This window comes from Camelina sativa, chromosome 16 (genome assembly GCF_000633955.1).
Source record: "Camelina sativa cultivar DH55 chromosome 16, Cs, whole genome shotgun sequence".
Classification (NCBI taxonomy): Eukaryota; Viridiplantae; Streptophyta; class Magnoliopsida; order Brassicales; family Brassicaceae; genus Camelina; species Camelina sativa.
The window spans coordinates 16,215,653-16,233,696 of NC_025700.1; the positions used below are offsets into that span (position 1 = coordinate 16,215,653).

Consider the following 18,044-nt stretch of genomic DNA (forward strand, 5'->3'; position numbering starts at 1 on the left):
TAGTGATCACTTGAAAACTATATTGGTGATCTGTTGTTTTGGGTGTAACTACATCATTAAAGCAAGAAACAATTACATTTTGTAAAATCTATTTTTTATTTTATAATCCTTTTAGCTAAAAACAGAGAGTTGAGTAAAGAATCTAATCTAATGTTACGAAGAGGAAGAAGAGGAAGAAGAGCAACAAGGAAAGCAACAAAACCATTTATGAGATTTTTTGGACACTTCACTCCCTCTAGTCGTCATCTCATCATCAACTACCTTCTTCGAAGAACTGTAACAACACACAACGAAATCTCCTATAGGCTTTTCGATTGAAACAATCACAGATTAAAGTAAGAATCTGAGAGTAGCAACGTACCTGGAACAACAACAGCAACTCCAACAGCTCCAATGGCAGCAGAAGAGCCAGCCACAAGAAGAACTGTAGTCACAACTTGGCCATCCGCACCAGGAGAAGCACGAGCAACATTTTCGCCGTTTGCAGCAAGAGAGGCTGTAATCACAACTTGGCCATCTGCAACAGGAGAAGCACGGTCCAGTGTTCGTGCAACACAACCAAGAACATCTCTTCTTCTGCTTCTGCTGTTGTTGCTGCTGTGTCGCCTTCTTCTTTGTTGCCTTCTTTTTCGTCTTCTTCTTTTTCGTTCTGCATTAAAATCAACAAATAATCAAAAACAAAGTTCTTGTTTCACAGAAGCAAAGACTACTACAATGAGACGATGGTATAGAAACTCACATTGGATGTGAAAATGATTGTGTGCTGCTTGGTGCTTCGTCTGAGTTATTGCAGTCTCCAATGTTCCTCCATGATACATCCGAGTTTGAAGACTTATCCTCAGATTCTCCACTCGCTTTATCCTCCATATCAAAGCTTTTGCCTAGATCAGAAGAATAAGCCGGAACATGAACAGTAGGGCAGAACGACAACAGCTCTCCCGATTTTGTAATCTCTCCAGACTTGAAATCACGGTAACTAAACAACTCATCTCTCCCTATCGTGTTATCACCTATGCTGAGACTAAACAGAGAATCATTTGAAAGTGTGCTTAAATTCTTCTCCAAAGTAGGTGACGAGTTTCTCTGAGCATGGTCAGATCCTTCTCTATCCATCATTTGAACAGAAGGAGACAAAAGCGTAGGCTCCACTGAAGCATGAGTTACACCAGACACTTGTGAACCTAGTGTGTCCGATGAACCTTGTAACTCGCATAATTTAGAAGAAAGGCTTAAGAGCTCCTTATTGTGTACGCTACTATCGAAAGATAAGCTGGATTTCCTTTCTTTTGCATTGGTCTCGAGCGTATCCCCTGAAGAGGTTGGAGACAATGAAAGAGATGCAGATCTCCTGGATGTGATCTCTGGATCTGGCTCGAGACGAACATCACTGACCACGTAACTAGCAATGCTGCCCAACTGGAACAAAACCGGCTTCTCATCATTCCTCTCTTTGTTCGTTGGCCTTGGATCAAAACTACTACTATTATCTGACTTTTTATGCTTCTTTAGATGATAAGCCTTTCTATTTTTTCCTTTCTTGTGATTCCTGTCCATAGCTGAGAGACAAAAAAATATATCAAAACTTTGTCATCTTCTTTGAACTTGGTTCAAAAATGCAAGAAAAGGAGATACATTCAAGAACATAAGCTACATCCTAAAGTGATTGAAGGAACCAAGCAAAATCCTTACAAACCAATCTTTTATCAAGGACAACAAAACCTATAACTAAGTCAATCTTTTATAAAGAACAATAAGAGCTATCACTAAGTCCTTGAAGTCTTTAACTTCTTTGATGTAAAGCACCATAAAGAAGAAACATATACGAGTAAAACAGAGGACTTACTTATACCTATGAATATCCATGTAAATTTCCAATGAACCCTAGCTCTTTGAACCTTATACTTTACCCGCAATGTCTCCCACCGTTACTAATCTTCTCTTCACGATTCTTCTCTGTCTATAAACCAAATTAAAACTTCATATAATTTTTCAAACTGTAAAAGAAAATGGGCAATAGGTTCAAGGAACAAACAACAAAAATATAGTGATGAACTCATGAAAGTTATGATCTCAACAAAGGCAACGAACCTCCAATACTGGGAACTGTAAAATCTATCCTTGATATTAGAACAATGAGAAATCCATAAAACAAACAAACACACAAAAAGGATTAATCCTTTCAAAATTTTGAGGGTAAAAAGGAAAAAAAGTTGAACAAAATTGAAAGGATTAATCCATTTGGTCTTCGTTTTTTTTTTCCTGCAGATTCCTATAAACCAAAGGCATTCCTAAACTTTAGGGATTAGCTCGTCTTAATCTATCTTGGCTGCTTTGGGCGCCATCTTTTTTTAACTAAAGACTCTCCTATCTGATGCTTTCTATTATTAGCAACACAACGTGTCTTAACACCAAAAAGAGACAATACATCAATGACAGAGATGTCTTTGACTTGTGTTCTGAAAGCTTTTATCATGTGTTGAGACCAGCCCAGTTCTTAAAGGCAACGAGGGATTCCATTTTCTTGTAGTTCCTCTTCCTCAGCTTTGGTAATCTAAGTTTCTTGTGAGTCTCCATGAATGCTTGCTTATACCTCCATTTATCCACAAATATCTTCATCTCCTGAGATTTCTCTACCACTTGCATCGCTGCATCAAAGAACCCTCCTTTCACCAATGCATATAAGAACGCATCGACTAGAGCATGGTCTAGTTTTGACCTCTTCTCTGCCTCCATCGACGATACTTTACCTTTAATCTCATTCCACAAAAGCAGGACGTTGAAGTACTTTTCGCCGCTCACATATCCATTAATCAGGGATAAGTATGTCTGGTTGTTAGGCTCATACCTGAGGAAAACCATCCTTCTGAATGTCCTCCTTGCATCTTCTAAACGCCCGGATTTACAANATTCCTAAACTTTAGGGATTAGCTCGTCTTAATCTATCTTGGCTGCTTTGGGCGCCATCTTTTTTTAACTAAAGACTCTCCTATCTGATGCTTTCTATTATTAGCAACACAACGTGTCTTAACACCAAAAAGAGACAATACATCAATGACAGAGATGTCTTTGACTTGTGTTCTGAAAGCTTTTATCATGTGTTGAGACCAGCCCAGTTCTTAAAGGCAACGAGGGATTCCATTTTCTTGTAGTTCCTCTTCCTCAGCTTTGGTAATCTAAGTTTCTTGTGAGTCTCCATGAATGCTTGCTTATACCTCCATTTATCCACAAATATCTTCATCTCCTGAGATTTCTCTACCACTTGCATCGCTGCATCAAAGAACCCTCCTTTCACCAATGCATATAAGAAGGCATCGACTAGAGCATGGTCTAGTTTTGACCTCTTCTCTGCCTCCATCGACGATACTTTGCCTTTAATCTCATTCCACAAAAGCAGGACGTTGAAGTACTTTTCGCCGCTCACATATCCATTAATCAGGGATAAGTATGTCTGGTTGTTAGGCTCATACCTGAGGAAAACCATCCTTCTGAATGTCCTCCTTGCATCTTCTAAACGCCCGGATTTACAAAAGGCATGAATAATCGAATTCCAATCATGGGAATTTACTTCGACACGAGGGTCTTCAACAACTTCGTCTAGAAACGCTGCCATTAATTCAGGTCTCTGGTTCTCAAGGAGACCTGTCATTATTGTTAAGTAGCTCCCTTTCAGATCCACCACTCTTGTTTCTCTCATATCCCTAAACAATGTAAACGCAGATATAAAATCTTGGTTCGTCATGGAAGCTTCGATCAAAGCATCATAGATCTCGACATCTAACTGAAGGCCAGAGCTGCTGATCTCTGTAACCAGCTGAGTAGCTTCAGCTGTTCTGTACTCTTTGCAATAGGCTTTTAAGATTGGCACATAAACCCCAATCCCCACAGATCCTCCTCCCTGAGCAATCATTTCCTCGAGAATACTATGTGCCTTATCCGAGAATCCAAGCTTCACACAAGCATTTATAATTCCAAACCCAACTGAACTGTCAGCATCAATGAAGGAAGATTCCAACTTCTGAGCTTCGGTTATCACTTTCGCTAAACTTTTAACGCTTTTATTCTCTATAAACCCTTTAACCAATTCAAAGTACGTCTCCTCATTAAAACTCGAGTATTCACCATCTCCTCTAAGACTATGCAGTATAACATCAGAAACACTATCTAAATCACCATTCTTAACGTATCCACTGATCATATTGGAATAAAGGATTCTTCTACTTGCAAACCCAAAACCATCCATCAAATCCTCAAGCTCACTTATCTTCTCTCGAAGCCCCTTTCTTGCATACAAATAAGCAAGAAACCCAAAACTCAATTCATCAGGCTTCACACCCAAAACAGCCATAGATTCAATCACATGATCAGCATCAGCCAGAGATTCCAACTGCTGACAACAAGCTTCAAGAGCCGCATTACTAGCTACCAAATCCGGTTTCATGAAATCAAGCTTCTCATCAACAGCAATTCTACAACTTTCCTTAAACACCTTAAGAAACGCAGCCAAGGTTCCATTTTCTCTACAGATATCAATAATCAAATGCCCCCAGAGATCAAAAGGAACAAAGTACCTGTTTTTAAACATACACTTCACAAAAGCCAAAGCTGGCCCTGAAGCTTTGGCCAGTTTCATCGACTCCAGAACCGTACGAACAGTCTCAAAGTCAAGCAAAATCGGATCTTTCTCAATTACATAAGCAGCAGAAGCAAAGGCTCGTTTGAGTCTATGAGATGTGAGTTCACCGCTTCCTTCGGTGTTGGACAAATGGGTAATAAGGGAATTGACGAGACGCTTTTCGGGGAGAGAAGAAGCGGCGGTGAGAGATCGGAAGGCCTTCCAAGCTTCATCGGTGTTTTGGGCAGTTAAGGAATCGTGGAGGGTAGATTCAAAGGTGGATTTTTGATCTTGGGATAGGGTTTTGGGGTTTTGAGGCGGCGATAGTGAAGGAGTGAGAGTGATTGGTTTGTTGGAGAAGAGAGAAGGTTTGAGAAAAGAGTAAAGGGAAGGACTTTCAGGAGAAGACGATGAAGAGAAGTGTCTTCGTGGGATTGAAGTTAGAGTTTTTCTGAACATTCTATGAAACAGGAGGCAAAGATCATCTGGTTGAGTTGAGAGAGAGACGAACAAGTTCCGCCATATTCAGTTTGCTTCAGAGTTTTGCAGATAATAATAAAGTATAAATAATTTGAGTAGACCACATTATTCAAAGTTGCTGGAATAGCTCAGTTGGTTAGAGCGTGTGGCTGTTAACCACAAGGTCGGAGGTTCGACCCCTCCTTCTAGCGCTTTTTTGCTTCTCTCTTAGGAATTTTACGGATATGAATCATAAAAAAGGACTACCAAAGCCCACTTAGCCAGCCAGAAGAGCCCAGCCTCTTTCTCTCATGGTGGACGAAAAGACCGAACAGAATTATACTTAGGTGATTCGATTCGGTTTCGGTTCCGGTTCGGAATGGTTTACAACCGTTAATTAGGCTTTCTTGGGTTTCTGAATTTCTTTTAAGAACATGGAAGAAGTTGGGAGTGTGTTTGAGATGAAAATATAAGGTGATTGTTATTCTAGAAGGGGTTGTCTCCAGTGTAGTTTACACGTTTGTAAAAAAGTTATCTTGAACTATGATATGCATTCCCGTTCATACTACACTAACATTTTCAGGATGTGATATGATATCAGTATCAGATCAACATAAAATCAGATACCACATCAAATCATTACACTATATTTGTTATATTCATGTTTTGCATTATGGACTATCTAAATTATATGCAAAAGAAGTTTCTATCTGTCAAGAGATATATTGAACCTTGCTACTAGATGCCATTCTTGAACCCAAGTTAAAGCCACAAATAAAATATGTGATGTATTATGAGAATTGAGAGCCACCTAAATTACATAAATAAATTTTTAAGAAGTCACTAGAGCACTAGTTGGTTGAAAAGCCTGTGTAAATGAGATGAGAAAGGAGATGCAAAATATTCTGTAAGCTAAATTATCGACGAACTTTAAGGATCAGCTTGAAAATGGAAAGCAGCTTTGGAAAGAGTTGAGGATCAGATTCTTCTAGACCACCCACTAGTAGTCGCACCCGATTCCAAACACACAAAAGAAACCCACAACTGATTCCGTTTACTCTATATATTATAAACTCTATTCAACTCCCAAGTCTTCCCATTTTTAATATACTAATAGTTTTAGGAGCCAACCTTAATTTAGGACACCAAAAAAGTTAACATCATCATCTCTTGCTCTCAATGGGAACAATCATTACGTTAACACTTTCTCATCAAGTTCCCCACGTCGTTAGTAGGCTGGAGCAAACAAAACCCACATCGAAAGAGACACTCTTTTGATCTTTAGCAAATAAAGCGCTTCCTCAATTGTTTTTGTCTGATAAGTTAGTGATAAATCCTAAAGTGAAAACGACCAACACTAAACACCATCGTACAAGTTTTAGTTGCATATAGTTTGGTATATGCCACTATGCTATGTAATGTAATAATAGTGGTACGTGGTATTAAAAAGATGAAAGATCCAAGATAAAAAGAATAGAAAGAAAGAAAAGATCATCCCATCCTCCGGATTTACAAAACAAAGAAACAGCTCTTAGTTAAGTTGTACATCATACCAAAATACTAGCTACTACCAGCATTATATGTCTCTCGGCCAACCTAATTCCCAAACCCTAGAAAGACAGAGTGAAAAAAGAGATGGCTCTATCGACCATGAGCCCGTTGGCAAAGATCTCTCTCCGCAATTCCAATTACAACCACAACCGACCGTGTGACTTCTAAGCGTTCATGACAAGCATGATAGCTACACCGATTAATAAGAAGAAGACCGTGTTAGCTCGAACTGACAGCTTCTCTCCAGCATTTGGATCACCTAGTCCACCGCTACCAGTCGGTCCAAGAGTAGTGCCAGGGAACACCGAAGACGATGATGAAGTTGGCATCCCGTTGTTACCTGAATTTGGCATCCCAGTGGAAGTCCCCGTGCTAGGAGTCCCGGTGTTTGGGAAGCCACTAGTCGGTGTCCCACTGGTTGGAGTACCACCAGTTGGGGTCCCACTGGTTGGAGTACCACCGGTCGGGGTTCCACTGGTTGGTGTCCCACTGGTTGGAGTTCCACTGGTTGGTGTTCCACTGGTTGGTGTCCCGGTGGTTGGAGTCCCACTAGAGCTGCAACATAGTCAAAAACATTAGTGATGATGATTCATTAGAAGATAATTAATGATATGTTCAAAATGATAATGATGCTCATCTGGATCATGTGAATGATGGACTGTTTATGATACGATATGTATACTTCTTTTTAGTAAAGGTGAAATGAATAGAAATAAATGAATGATGCAAATAAAAACATTTATAATCAAGATTCCTTTGTCTCTTCATTTGGTCTTAAATCACTATCATTGTGTCTCCACAAAGACAAATTAATAACCAAATTCCAAAAAAAAAAAAAAAAAATTATTAGTCGGTGGTAAAAAAGCAAATCTATATACCCCAGAAAGCCTAAAAATTTCCTACTTTATGGAGACTCAAAAACATTATTACTAAACTTATCTATACCAAGAATGAATCAAGAAATAAATAAAAAAAAACATACCTTGAACCACTTAAACAGCTTGATGATGCTGCAAGATTGATTTAGAGAAAGTAACAAAGATCAGCAAAAAATTAAGATTTGATTAAGTGGGTTTTTTTTGTGTGTGTGAAGATGTGTACCAGACGGAGAGATGGTAGCAGCGCCGTTGAAGTCACAGGTGGCGCCGGTAGAAGCTTTTTTCTGGTAGTAACTGTTGACGGCGACGTCACAGTGGTTTTTGACGGTGTTAGGTTGGAAACAAGCTCCAGAGGTCTGGATCTGGCTACAATCAGCTCCATTTCCACAAGCGTAGTCTATTGCTTTCTGAAGCACTTGCTCGTTCCCATCTTTGCACACACAGTACGCCGCGTCTTGAGATTTTTTTTTTAACCAAACAAACAACACAAAAACAGAGTCAGATTCATTAACTTCAACTAAACCCAAAAACAAAAACAAAAAATAAAGTTGAGATTTTTAAGAGTATTTATCAGAGATCTCATACTAAAAGACTAAATATTTATAGACCCACTTGTCAGAACTAAGAAATGAGAAATTTTTCAATGAAATCTAATAGAAAGGAGAAACATTTTGTGGAGCTAAAAAAACAGAGGAAACAGGGGCTTACGTGAATAGGTAAACATGGAGATAATCATACAGAGAGGGAGTAACACCGACATGATTGTGTTGGAGAAGAGAATCTAAAGGAGAGAAGGCTTTTTTAGATCGAAGTTGTCTTAGGTTCAGAGATGTGTGAGACGGTGAGAGATGTGTAAGGAAGAGAGCGAGATAGAGAGAGAGAGAGAGAGTTCTAGACAATAACGGCAAGTGTATGACTATGTTTGATACTTAATTATAGACGACCATGGTCCAACACTTTCTCTTTTTGCGGCAATTTTATTAAGATTTTAATTTACAATAACTCAAATGGGGTAACTAACATCATACAGTCTAACCAAAAAAAATAAAAGGATGGGTTAGGTAGATATCAGTATCTATATAATTGTATTTATGTACCCAACATTTGTAAAAAGTTGATGACATAGAAAAATAGTTTTGATCTATAATAAAGATTTGATACAATCTACTATATTTTATTAAATTAAATGAACTTAAAACGATTATTTTAATTTTTCTTTTGGTCAAAGATATTTCTATTAGTAGTCATAGGAAATTAATGTTTAACTAAATCAATCAAATATAAGAAATATAACTTTCTAAGATAATAAATGTGACAAAACATTAATCTACTTGATAGTACCATATAATATCTAAATATATGAACTACTACGCATTATATAGTAGTTAAAATGGTAAAACTCTGTTTCGAAATTTATATATATTTGATGAAACTTATGTTTACCTATAAAATAACACTACAAAAATAAAGCATTATGAAATAATTCAATGCTGAAAATGAAATTACTCAGATTGTTTGAATTTCATTAACAAAAAAACAAACGAAGTGTTTTGAATTTTCATTTTTCATTATCGGCCTCTTCCTCTTTTTACCACTAAGGTAAGGGGGTGGGAGGGGGTTATTAAAGCAGTACGTTTTAGCAGTGACAACAAACAAGAATGGAAGAAGTGTTCCCTCTTATTTACAACAACCTCGACTACCTATATGGGCGTGGCAAAGACTTTGGCGCACTCAATCAGAATTTAAGAACGTTTCCTTGGGTGATGTAGTACATTTGGAAAACAAAAAATAAAAAAGTCTTTAAAAATATTTCTGAATTTCCACAAGAAACTTTGGAGAAAGCTACCCAAAAAAAATATGGAGAAGAGCAAACAATTGATGGTAGGCGCGGATATACCTTCGATCCCAATCCCACAAGATTCTATTGTCTGCTTTATCGATGGATCTTAGCATATAGAGATATATAGGAGCGGACACGGTTAAATTGCGTCTTTGGTGATAAAATCTTACATTTTGGACTAAAAGGATCGCGATGAAGCCTCTCACCTTTACATGCAGAGTTGGATACACTTGTTTAGACTATGAAGTGCTTATTGGCCTTGGACTTGGATAAAACTATTTTTGCTATGGATTGCTCGGATCTCCTGTTGATGACGTCTAATGTTGAAGACTGACCAACTTTTTCTTCAGAACTGAAGGATTTTATTCATTTCAAAGATAGATTCACTAATTTTACTATTAAATTTATTCCCGAAAAGGAAAATATCCATGTTGATAAACTTGCTAAATGTAAAAGAACATCAAATTTCTGGTTTTCCCATATAACCTCATTGGTATCTAACTCGCTCTTTCCAAAAAAATCACCTCCCGATAATTTAATAAATGGGTTTGTTCGTAAAAAAAAAAAGAGATGGTAACAAATGCCTACAAAAAAAAGTAAAAGCATTTTTGTCTTCTAGTATCTCTGTTGTGTCATGTGTGTGTGAGAGGGACTGTTCACCGCACCGAAAGGTTATAGTAGTAAAATGTGGACTTAATAATAAAATGCTTATTTTTATATACCAAAAACCAATTCTGCCACCTCCTCGATTTACGTATCTCAGATGAGTTCTTTCTTCCTTTTCTCAACACCTGTCCTCTGTTATTAAAAACTCTTCTTTTTGCTTCCCAAAAATAATCTCATTTTTTTAGCAACGGTCAAAAATTACGCCCAAAAGTATGGTTTAGTGAGTAGTAGTGAGTACACAAAACTAGATATATTAAAGTTTAACTTAGAACTGACCATGTATGTACTTTTATATATTCTTTGATACAAAGTTGGTGTATACTTTTATCCTCTACAAAACAACAAGTACAAATTCAATTCATCCACTCTTCCAAGAATCTTTAAGACCGCCTGGATTCTTAAAGAACACATTTTCGAAAATATATAGTTTATAGTTTTATTAGATTGGGTTTGTGTAAGAAAACCACCAACGGTAACAAATTAAAAAGAGAGAAGAGGTGATGGGATGGGAATTATAGTAAAGAGGAGCGAAACGAGCCATGTGCTCGAGACAACCTTTGCCGTCATGCTACGACACGTGCGATGTGATACAACACACATTTGCATTTGCACACCAACAAAAAAGTACTAGTACAGTTTCTTTTTTATTTTTATTTTTATTTTTTTTTTCTGTTATTTTAAATGATTTTTTTCTTGTTGATTTGTGTGGACATTCTTGAAAGCAGAGCTGTTTGTGAGTCGGTGCCTCAGCTTTTTCAATGTAACTTATTTATCAGTTTTTTCTCCTGGTCCAGTTTCAAACATTTTCGAACGTTAGTTGCTTTTTGGGTTGGTCCTGTTTACTTCCCAAGCCCAGGGAAATTGGGCCGTAAACCTTGTAATATCTCATAGTGATCAAAACCTGAATTTCTTCTTCTGGTTAGAGAAGCAAGAAAAGTGGCAGCACTACTAGTCTAGCCTCCATAGTTTACTATGTTTTGTGAAATATACTAAAACGTTGCTCCGAAGAACTCTTGAAAGTTACAAAGTTTCTTTTTGAGCTTCAAACCACTAATATATAGAACCGTATTAGTATAACGTTGATTATAACAAACTATAATAATGCTAGAATCAACTTCCATCAATAAAAAATGATGTCATAAAAAAAATCAATAACTATAGTCCATGACATGGTTCTCATTCCTCCATGTTCCCCAAAACAAAAAAAGGTTTGAGATGGACTCTCGTGTTATCATGTTGTTTTAGAATAAAGATATAGTTCACGAAACTTTCTCCGAAATTTTTGGATTCCTGCTCTTTAATATGTGCAATGGTTTGTCGTTTAATTTTCTTTATTTTATTCAGAGTGATGGTTTCGATAAAGAGTTATGGTTGTATACGTCTTAATTTTGTGGATATAATATGATATTTTTACACCCCCAAATTACATAATATTATTTCAAGACATACATGTACGTAGAATTGTTTCTATACGAAAAGATCATGGACTAATTTTTTTTTTCCAGGTATAGAGATAACTCGTTCATCATATAAGCAGGAAGACAAACTAAACAAAAACATGTAGAATACACATTGCTCACTGAAAAAAACAAAAGAACAAATTGGTCACTGTTGTTGATTATGGTTGTCTTTAGTTCAAAACCGGAATTATATGTTTTTATGTGAACACAATTTTGTGCGTTTGTAAATTAATTGTTTTAGGTCAAGTTTTGGCTGATATATGTAGTTGATATGCCATTTCTTTTCTTGATATATAAAAATGTGAATTTAATTTATCTAAATGCACCCGGATTTCTTACATTTGGATTTGGTTGGCGTAGCTAGAAGGCTAAAGTTATTAGTATGTCATTTATTAACCTTGAACGGTTCATTGAAAAGTAAGACTTTGAAATTTTGATCTCTTTTGAAACATTTGTTCCGGTCAAAAAGGTTTTAAGATATTTTCAGTGATGTATTCTCTACCCAAACTGGTTGTCTTAATTCTGATCTAATGCTCGTTTACGTACGTAAAGACAAAATACGCATCTTAATATATAGAATGTTAATCGTTTTTTTCTACGAAAACAAATTACCGTGTAACCGGTTTTACATATCCCCACAATATTTCGTCTTTTTGACCAACGTACGTATAAAACATGTTACATTTACGTTAATACTGTTCTTCGGAGAATCAAAGTCTTGACCACATAATTATAAAATATATTCACAAAAGCATATATTAAGTGCGTTACAAATTTTGATATCTTCTTTCTATTTCATACGCAGTGCGACTTCTGTTCTCCAATATGAATTGGGATATTCTTGCAATCGATCTGTAAAAGTTTTTTTTTCCTTTTGATTAGTAATCTGTAAAGTTCATAAAGGTAAATTAGATATCACCCTAAAGTTGTAAAGATAAAGTATAATATTAATTATGCAAACTTGAAAAGAAAAGTAAAATAAATATAACGTCAAATCCTCCACGTTCTTTTTCTCAATTGCACATGCACGCATCTGAATGTGGGATGAATCCACGACTGAGTAGATTGATGTTGAGTTATAATTACATCAAAATTATACCTAGATATATTACTACATACATACATAACTTCATATATATACATATCTCTTAATTAGAAATTGCAAACCTGCCGGTGGTGAGGTGCTATTGATGAACAATGAAGTAATATATAGTTATGCATAGATCCATGGTTACAAGGAGTTGCGGCCATATTGGTTATACCCTCCCTGCATTTTCCCGTCTCCAATATCTTCTATATGAGTTGAGGCAGATATGTTACGTTTCATCTTTGGAAATAGCAGACGTTTCTTGTAAATGTACAATGGTAAATAATTTGGTCATGTTTATCTAGCGTCTTGTAACAAATGTTTCCCAATCAAATTCTATACACATATGAACAAATTTATGTCTTAGCATTAAAAATAAACAAGTGTACGTACTACGTATTAAAGGTTTCGATTGTGGAGCTAAGCTAAGATGCTCATATATACGTCTCTTCTTACTCGTTTAATCCCTTTTCTCTTTATTGGCTGTCTTTGGCTAAAACAGAAAGCATTTATTCCTATGACTTAACATATTACCCTCAGAACTTATCCCACATGCCGTGTACTTCTTATATATATATATAGGCATGTACATATACAAAGAATACAGAATACTGATGCACCATGCAGGCCATAGAATCAATCACGCATATACATGCAATTGTGTTCATGTGTGAACACACACAAAAGGTTATGTATATAAATGGGAAAAGGAGATTTAGCATCATCGTGACACTGAGTGGAGTAGTTGAGCTTCGTTTTAAATATTTGTTGACATTTCTATAAACCTGCCGACCCTTTTCTAGCTCATTTCTATCATACATAAGTAAGCCTATATATGCCATATAGCAAGAGGAGTGAGACAAAAGGCATGCACTACAACAGTGCTTGATCCTAATACAATCACTAGTACTATATATATATATGTATATATATAGAGAGAGAGAGAGCTAGAGGCAATCATCCACTTATTCTAGAATTTAAATGCATGCATCATCCGAATTTTTATATATGTCCTGCAAAAATGAATACTAGAGAAAGAAAAAAAGCACTGGCCGACATATCTAGCGAGTGATCCAAATTGTTCCACAAGAGAGATAATGGGTCGCATCAATGATTAGACCAATACGATATTGATCCTAATATACATAAGTACATCTACATCAGATCGATGGACTTGTTTCTATCAAAGCATGAGAATTTTATCCCACTTAAGATATTTCTTGATGTGGATTTTCAGTTTCGGACTACAAAAAAAACCCTTAATGCCTTTGTGGTCCATTTGAGGTTTTTAAACCCTTGCAAACGAAAAGATAAAATATGATCTCTTTATAGAATTGGTCACCAAGAGTCTAAGACTATATATAGACATTTTTGTTAAAAAAGGGACTATATATAGACGAACACTCTAGCTAACAAAGACAACAATTCACAACAAATTATATATGGCATCTAAGAAGTTACCTCAAGGATTGCGCATAGTTTGAGGTACAATATCACCAAGTAAGCCTTCCTCTGATGGATTAGACAGTGTAGGTGCATCTTCAGTAGTAGATTGGGGTAACCGCGGTGACGGAGTATTATTGTCTCTATGAAGTTGATGAAGGAGTTCTTGGTAATAATAATGATTTGGCAATGGAGGAGGGAGATGATGATGAGATGTGAAACTATGAGGGTCGTGTGCAGTGAGGATTCCACCTCGAGGGAATCCAATGGTTTGATGGCAATGTTGTCCTTCGTATGTTGTGATTACTATGGATGGATCTTCCGATGACCGCTCCACTCTCTTCTTTACCGTGCATCTGCTATTTGTGCATCTATAGTAGCTCCTATATATCACAACAACAATGAGAAAAATCTTTTAGTTAGCTTTCAAATCCGTAAACTAAGACAATGAGTTGAAAATGCTGATATATTGAAGACCTTGGGAATGGGCTATTCTTGACAGCCTTTTGTCCATATTTACGCCATCGATATCCATCTTCAAGATTATCCACTTCACTCTTGGTCATGAATGCAAATCTTGGTTGACGAATTCGCTTTTGAGCCTTCTTTTTCTCCTTCACTCTACAAAGATAAAAAACACCAGCAGATTAGTATATCATCATGCTTAGAATCACAGAGTAACCAACTAATCAAAGCAGTCAAATTATTAAAAAAAAACCCACAAAACATTGTTTTTAATCGTAATATTGTCACAGTCAAACAACCACGCAATTAACTTAAACGTTACTTGAGTTCAAAACGGGTACTTGTGATCTTGACTTATCAACACCATAAGAACCCAATTACTCTACATTGCTATAACATTTTCATAGATTGATAGTTAAGTAAAACCCTACACATCAATATATCACCGTATGATTTTACGATTTACAAGACAAAGAACCTTAAAAGATGTTTTCTAAAAAACTTTACTAGAGATAAACATCATTAAAACGTGAGACACTTTTTGACCTAACATTAGTATAATAAAAAAGAAAAGGACGAGGAGAAAAAAAAAAGAAAGAAGATGTAGAGTGCACGCTAATATCACAGCCGCAATAGCGGCGGTGTTGTTCCTCCCCATTCCCCCATCATTATTGTCTCGTCCTCTAAGTACTGCCACCGACGATTCATCCTAAATTACTAAACTCTCCCTCGAGATCCCTCTGCAAAATATCTACTGTACGGACGAATCATCTTTCTTGCGATGCCTAAGCAAAGGTCTCAAGAAGATTAATAAATGGGGTTTTTGGCTTTGGCCCCAAGGAAAAAAAAAACCCTCCCCACCACCACTATACTAAGATGATGAAGTAAAATTACGATCGGACCCCTGCAAAAGTAAGAAGACACACACACACACACGTGTTTCTCGTCCCGGTAAAAAGAAAACTCACGGTGTCTCCGGTGGTGTTTTGACCGCTGAGGCGGTGGAGTTTTCAGCTGGATCCTCACTTGAGCTCGAGGTAGCGGAAGGATTAGTATTAGGGGTGGAAACCTGTGTAACGGCGGCTACAGATGAGGAACAAGAAGAAGTGGAGGGTAGATTCTGAAGGGGTTTGGTGGTGGTTGGTGTAAGATCGGAGAGATTGTGAGGATGATCGGAGGAGTGGCCGAGGTTCCAGCCGAAGTCAGAGAGGATAGTAGAAGTGTCTCTGTCAAAGAAGTCAGATTCTGAAGCAGTGAGTTCTCTCCAAGCAGCAGAGTCATCGTTGCTCAGATCAGGAGGATCGTTCATGCTGATTGATCTGATGAGAGAGTACTGTGATAAGAAGATAGAGAGAGAGAGAGAGAGAGAGAGAGAGAGAGAGATAAAAAAAAGAGAGAGGAGCTAGGGTTTGTTCTTGATTGGAAGAGAAAGGAAAGAAAAAGAAGAGGAGAGAGTGAGAAAAAAAACTTTGAAGCCCGTTGTTAAAGTGCACTGTCTCGTCAAGGACCGATCAGACTCTCTCTCTCTCTCTCTCTCTATCTATCTCTCTCTTTGTCTAAACGAGAGATTTTTTAATTAATTTTTGGAAATTGCGTAAAACACAAAAATAATAATAATTCAAGAGAGAGAGAGATCGAACAGAAAAAAAATGTAACGTCAACGTCAAAAGGGGGGGGGGGGTCAAGGGAAACGGAACGGGAGGCTCTTGTGAGTAGAGGAGATGAGGAAGTGGGGGCTCGTATCTTACTTTTTCCCGTCTCCTAGATCGACGCCTATTTTTAGAGTCCGATTTTGCATTTACTACTACTCTTCACTTACCCTCTTTTGTTTCTTTCTCTCGATTATAAAGAAGAAACTATATGTGTATTAAAACATGAATGAGACTTCTTCAATATTAAAATTCAAAGACGAAATATAACAAACAAACGATTTGTAAAATGTCTTTTCTTGTTTTGTTTTATAGTCGTTAGCGATCATAACGATAATGATTAAGAAATTTGCTTGTTTTATAGTTATTGGTTATATAACTATCGACAAAATAAATACTACAATTTATTTGGTGCTTCTTATTAAAACTACAAATGGTTGTTTTATATATATGATAACTACAAAACAAAACAATTCAGTTGTTTATCCCGTGAGGGACTATGAAAAGTAACAAAAAAGAAGAACTGAACTATATCAAAACCCTAGTTTGTTATATGAGCCCATGAAATTCAATTTTTTCCTTTGTGGTAAATATATAGAAAGTTTTAATTACCTTACAAATACCACCGACTTAATTGGTCTTTGATGAGACGAGAAAAAAAAACATAATTTATTTCTTTCTATGAAGAGAAAAGAGGCCTATACATACTTCAAAATGTTAGAGAGTATATATATATATATATATTTTAATTTCGATTGAAAATTAGTTAGAAAGTAAATAATTGGTTCCTGCGTGTTGTCCGTGTTGGATATGACAAGAATCTTAGCCAATGTAATCCACAAACGATTAACCGGCCACGTGGAAATTCTTAATCCTCATGATGATTATCTTATAATCATATTCACATGTTATTCCTTACTATTTTATATTCTCATATATTATTGCAAAATCCATCAAAATAAACGTTTGCGGTCGCACTCAAAGCAAAACCATATTATCTTCAAGAATCTTGTAAACGTTTCCTGTTAAAAGATTAAACAACTTCGAAATCGCAATATATAGTATACAGTCTATATACAAATCAGCTGTTTAATGGTTTATTTTTGTAAAATAAACGGATTAGAATCAGACACATGTCTAGGTGACGTCTAACCATTATTAGAATATTGTTGAAAACATGTAACATATGTACCACACGCTACTATGCTAACAACATATAGATACAGCTGTAATACATGGTGTGTGTCTTTTAAACTTTAAAGTATATATTTAAATAAAAAAACAGTTAACCTTGTCCATAAACACTTTTGTGAAAATATGTGGATATAAATATTTTAGGTTTATCATGATATGAGTATATATAATTAAAGAATATATTAAGAGCTAATACTCATCCAAAGTTCTAAATAGCAACATTATTCTTTACCATATTTGGGTTTGGTCTATCGATCTCGGTGCTATTAGAACGCTATAGCATATCTACGTCGAAGAATCGTTTGTGCGTACACGCAAGAAGCACATCCACTTGTATTGCCACATTTCATCTATAGCCTCGTAGGCCCTTATTTGATATTACATATCCACGCCAATTTATATATATAATGTACAGTACTGATAATGGATTATGAATAGGGAGTATCAATAATATATGGTCCTCCTCAAAAAGAAAAATTAAAAAAAGGTATCAATAATGTGGGTGCGAAACTGCCAATCAAGTTGGAAATAAAATCAACATTAGTATCTCTATTTCATTATACTGTATATACAGGGTTTATTGGTAATTTTGATTGATATACATTTAAATGATGACTAATTAAACGAATTGTTAAATTCGATGATTTCCAACTTTAAACGAATTATAATCATAAGAATAACGATTATTGTTAGTGTTTGTCAAAGGCAATATATATCACTATAAATAGGTTTTGTGCTTC

At 36.1% G+C, this 18,044-nt stretch overlaps 4 protein-coding genes and 1 non-coding gene across 14 annotated transcripts; 1 reads left to right on the plus strand and 4 right to left on the minus strand.

Moving 5' to 3' along the window:
- On the minus strand, positions 1–2,006 carry LOC104750757. 2 transcript variants are annotated; one of them, XM_010472602.2, is made up of 4 exons: positions 1,850–2,006; positions 740–1,556; positions 362–649; positions 1–274 (listed from the first exon to the last, which is right to left on the minus strand). In XM_010472602.2, exons 2-4 carry the CDS (start codon positions 1,552–1,554, stop codon positions 154–156), a joined length of 1,224 nt encoding a protein of 407 aa, XP_010470904.1. In that variant the 5' UTR covers positions 1,555–1,556; positions 1,850–2,006; the 3' UTR covers positions 1–153. The 2 variants fall into 2 exon arrangements, with proteins under 2 accessions (XP_010470904.1, XP_010470903.1); XM_010472601.2 differs by having other exon boundaries at positions 1,844–2,006.
- LOC104750758 (pentatricopeptide repeat-containing protein At1g69290-like) lies at positions 2,105–5,157 on the minus strand. Of its 2 annotated transcripts, XM_019238572.1 has the most exons (2): positions 3,479–5,157; positions 2,105–2,856 (listed from the first exon to the last, which is right to left on the minus strand). In XM_019238572.1, the coding sequence occupies exons 1-2, from the start codon at positions 5,069–5,071 to the stop codon at positions 2,470–2,472; spliced, it is 1,980 nt and encodes a 659-aa protein (XP_019094117.1). In that variant the 5' UTR covers positions 5,072–5,157; the 3' UTR covers positions 2,105–2,469. The 2 variants fall into 2 exon arrangements, with proteins under 2 accessions (XP_019094117.1, XP_010470906.1); XM_010472604.2 differs by lacking the exon at positions 2,105–2,856 and having other exon boundaries at positions 2,923–5,155.
- On the plus strand, positions 5,210–5,283 carry TRNAN-GUU. Its single transcript has one exon. It is a non-coding gene; the product is annotated as a tRNA-Asn (tRNA).
- On the minus strand, positions 6,528–8,424 carry LOC104750760 (PLASMODESMATA CALLOSE-BINDING PROTEIN 4). The gene is made up of 4 exons (XM_010472605.2): positions 8,209–8,424; positions 7,724–7,954; positions 7,605–7,632; positions 6,528–7,177 (listed from the first exon to the last, which is right to left on the minus strand). Exons 1-4 carry the CDS (start codon positions 8,258–8,260, stop codon positions 6,787–6,789), a joined length of 702 nt encoding a protein of 233 aa, XP_010470907.1. The 5' UTR covers positions 8,261–8,424; the 3' UTR covers positions 6,528–6,786.
- On the minus strand, positions 12,134–15,992 carry LOC104750761 (probable WRKY transcription factor 57). Of its 8 annotated transcripts, none has more exons than XR_002035738.1 (5): positions 15,430–15,992; positions 14,474–14,617; positions 14,015–14,379; positions 12,634–12,759; positions 12,134–12,318 (listed from the first exon to the last, which is right to left on the minus strand). XR_002035738.1 is itself a non-coding variant. In XM_010472607.2 (4 exons), the coding sequence occupies exons 1-3, from the start codon at positions 15,768–15,770 to the stop codon at positions 14,016–14,018; spliced, it is 849 nt and encodes a 282-aa protein (XP_010470909.1). In that variant the 5' UTR covers positions 15,771–15,992; the 3' UTR covers positions 12,134–12,318; position 14,015. The 8 variants fall into 8 exon arrangements, 6 of the variants coding, with proteins under 6 accessions (XP_010470909.1, XP_010470911.1, XP_019093150.1 ...); XR_761702.2 differs by having other exon boundaries at positions 12,134–12,352; XM_010472607.2 differs by lacking the exon at positions 12,634–12,759.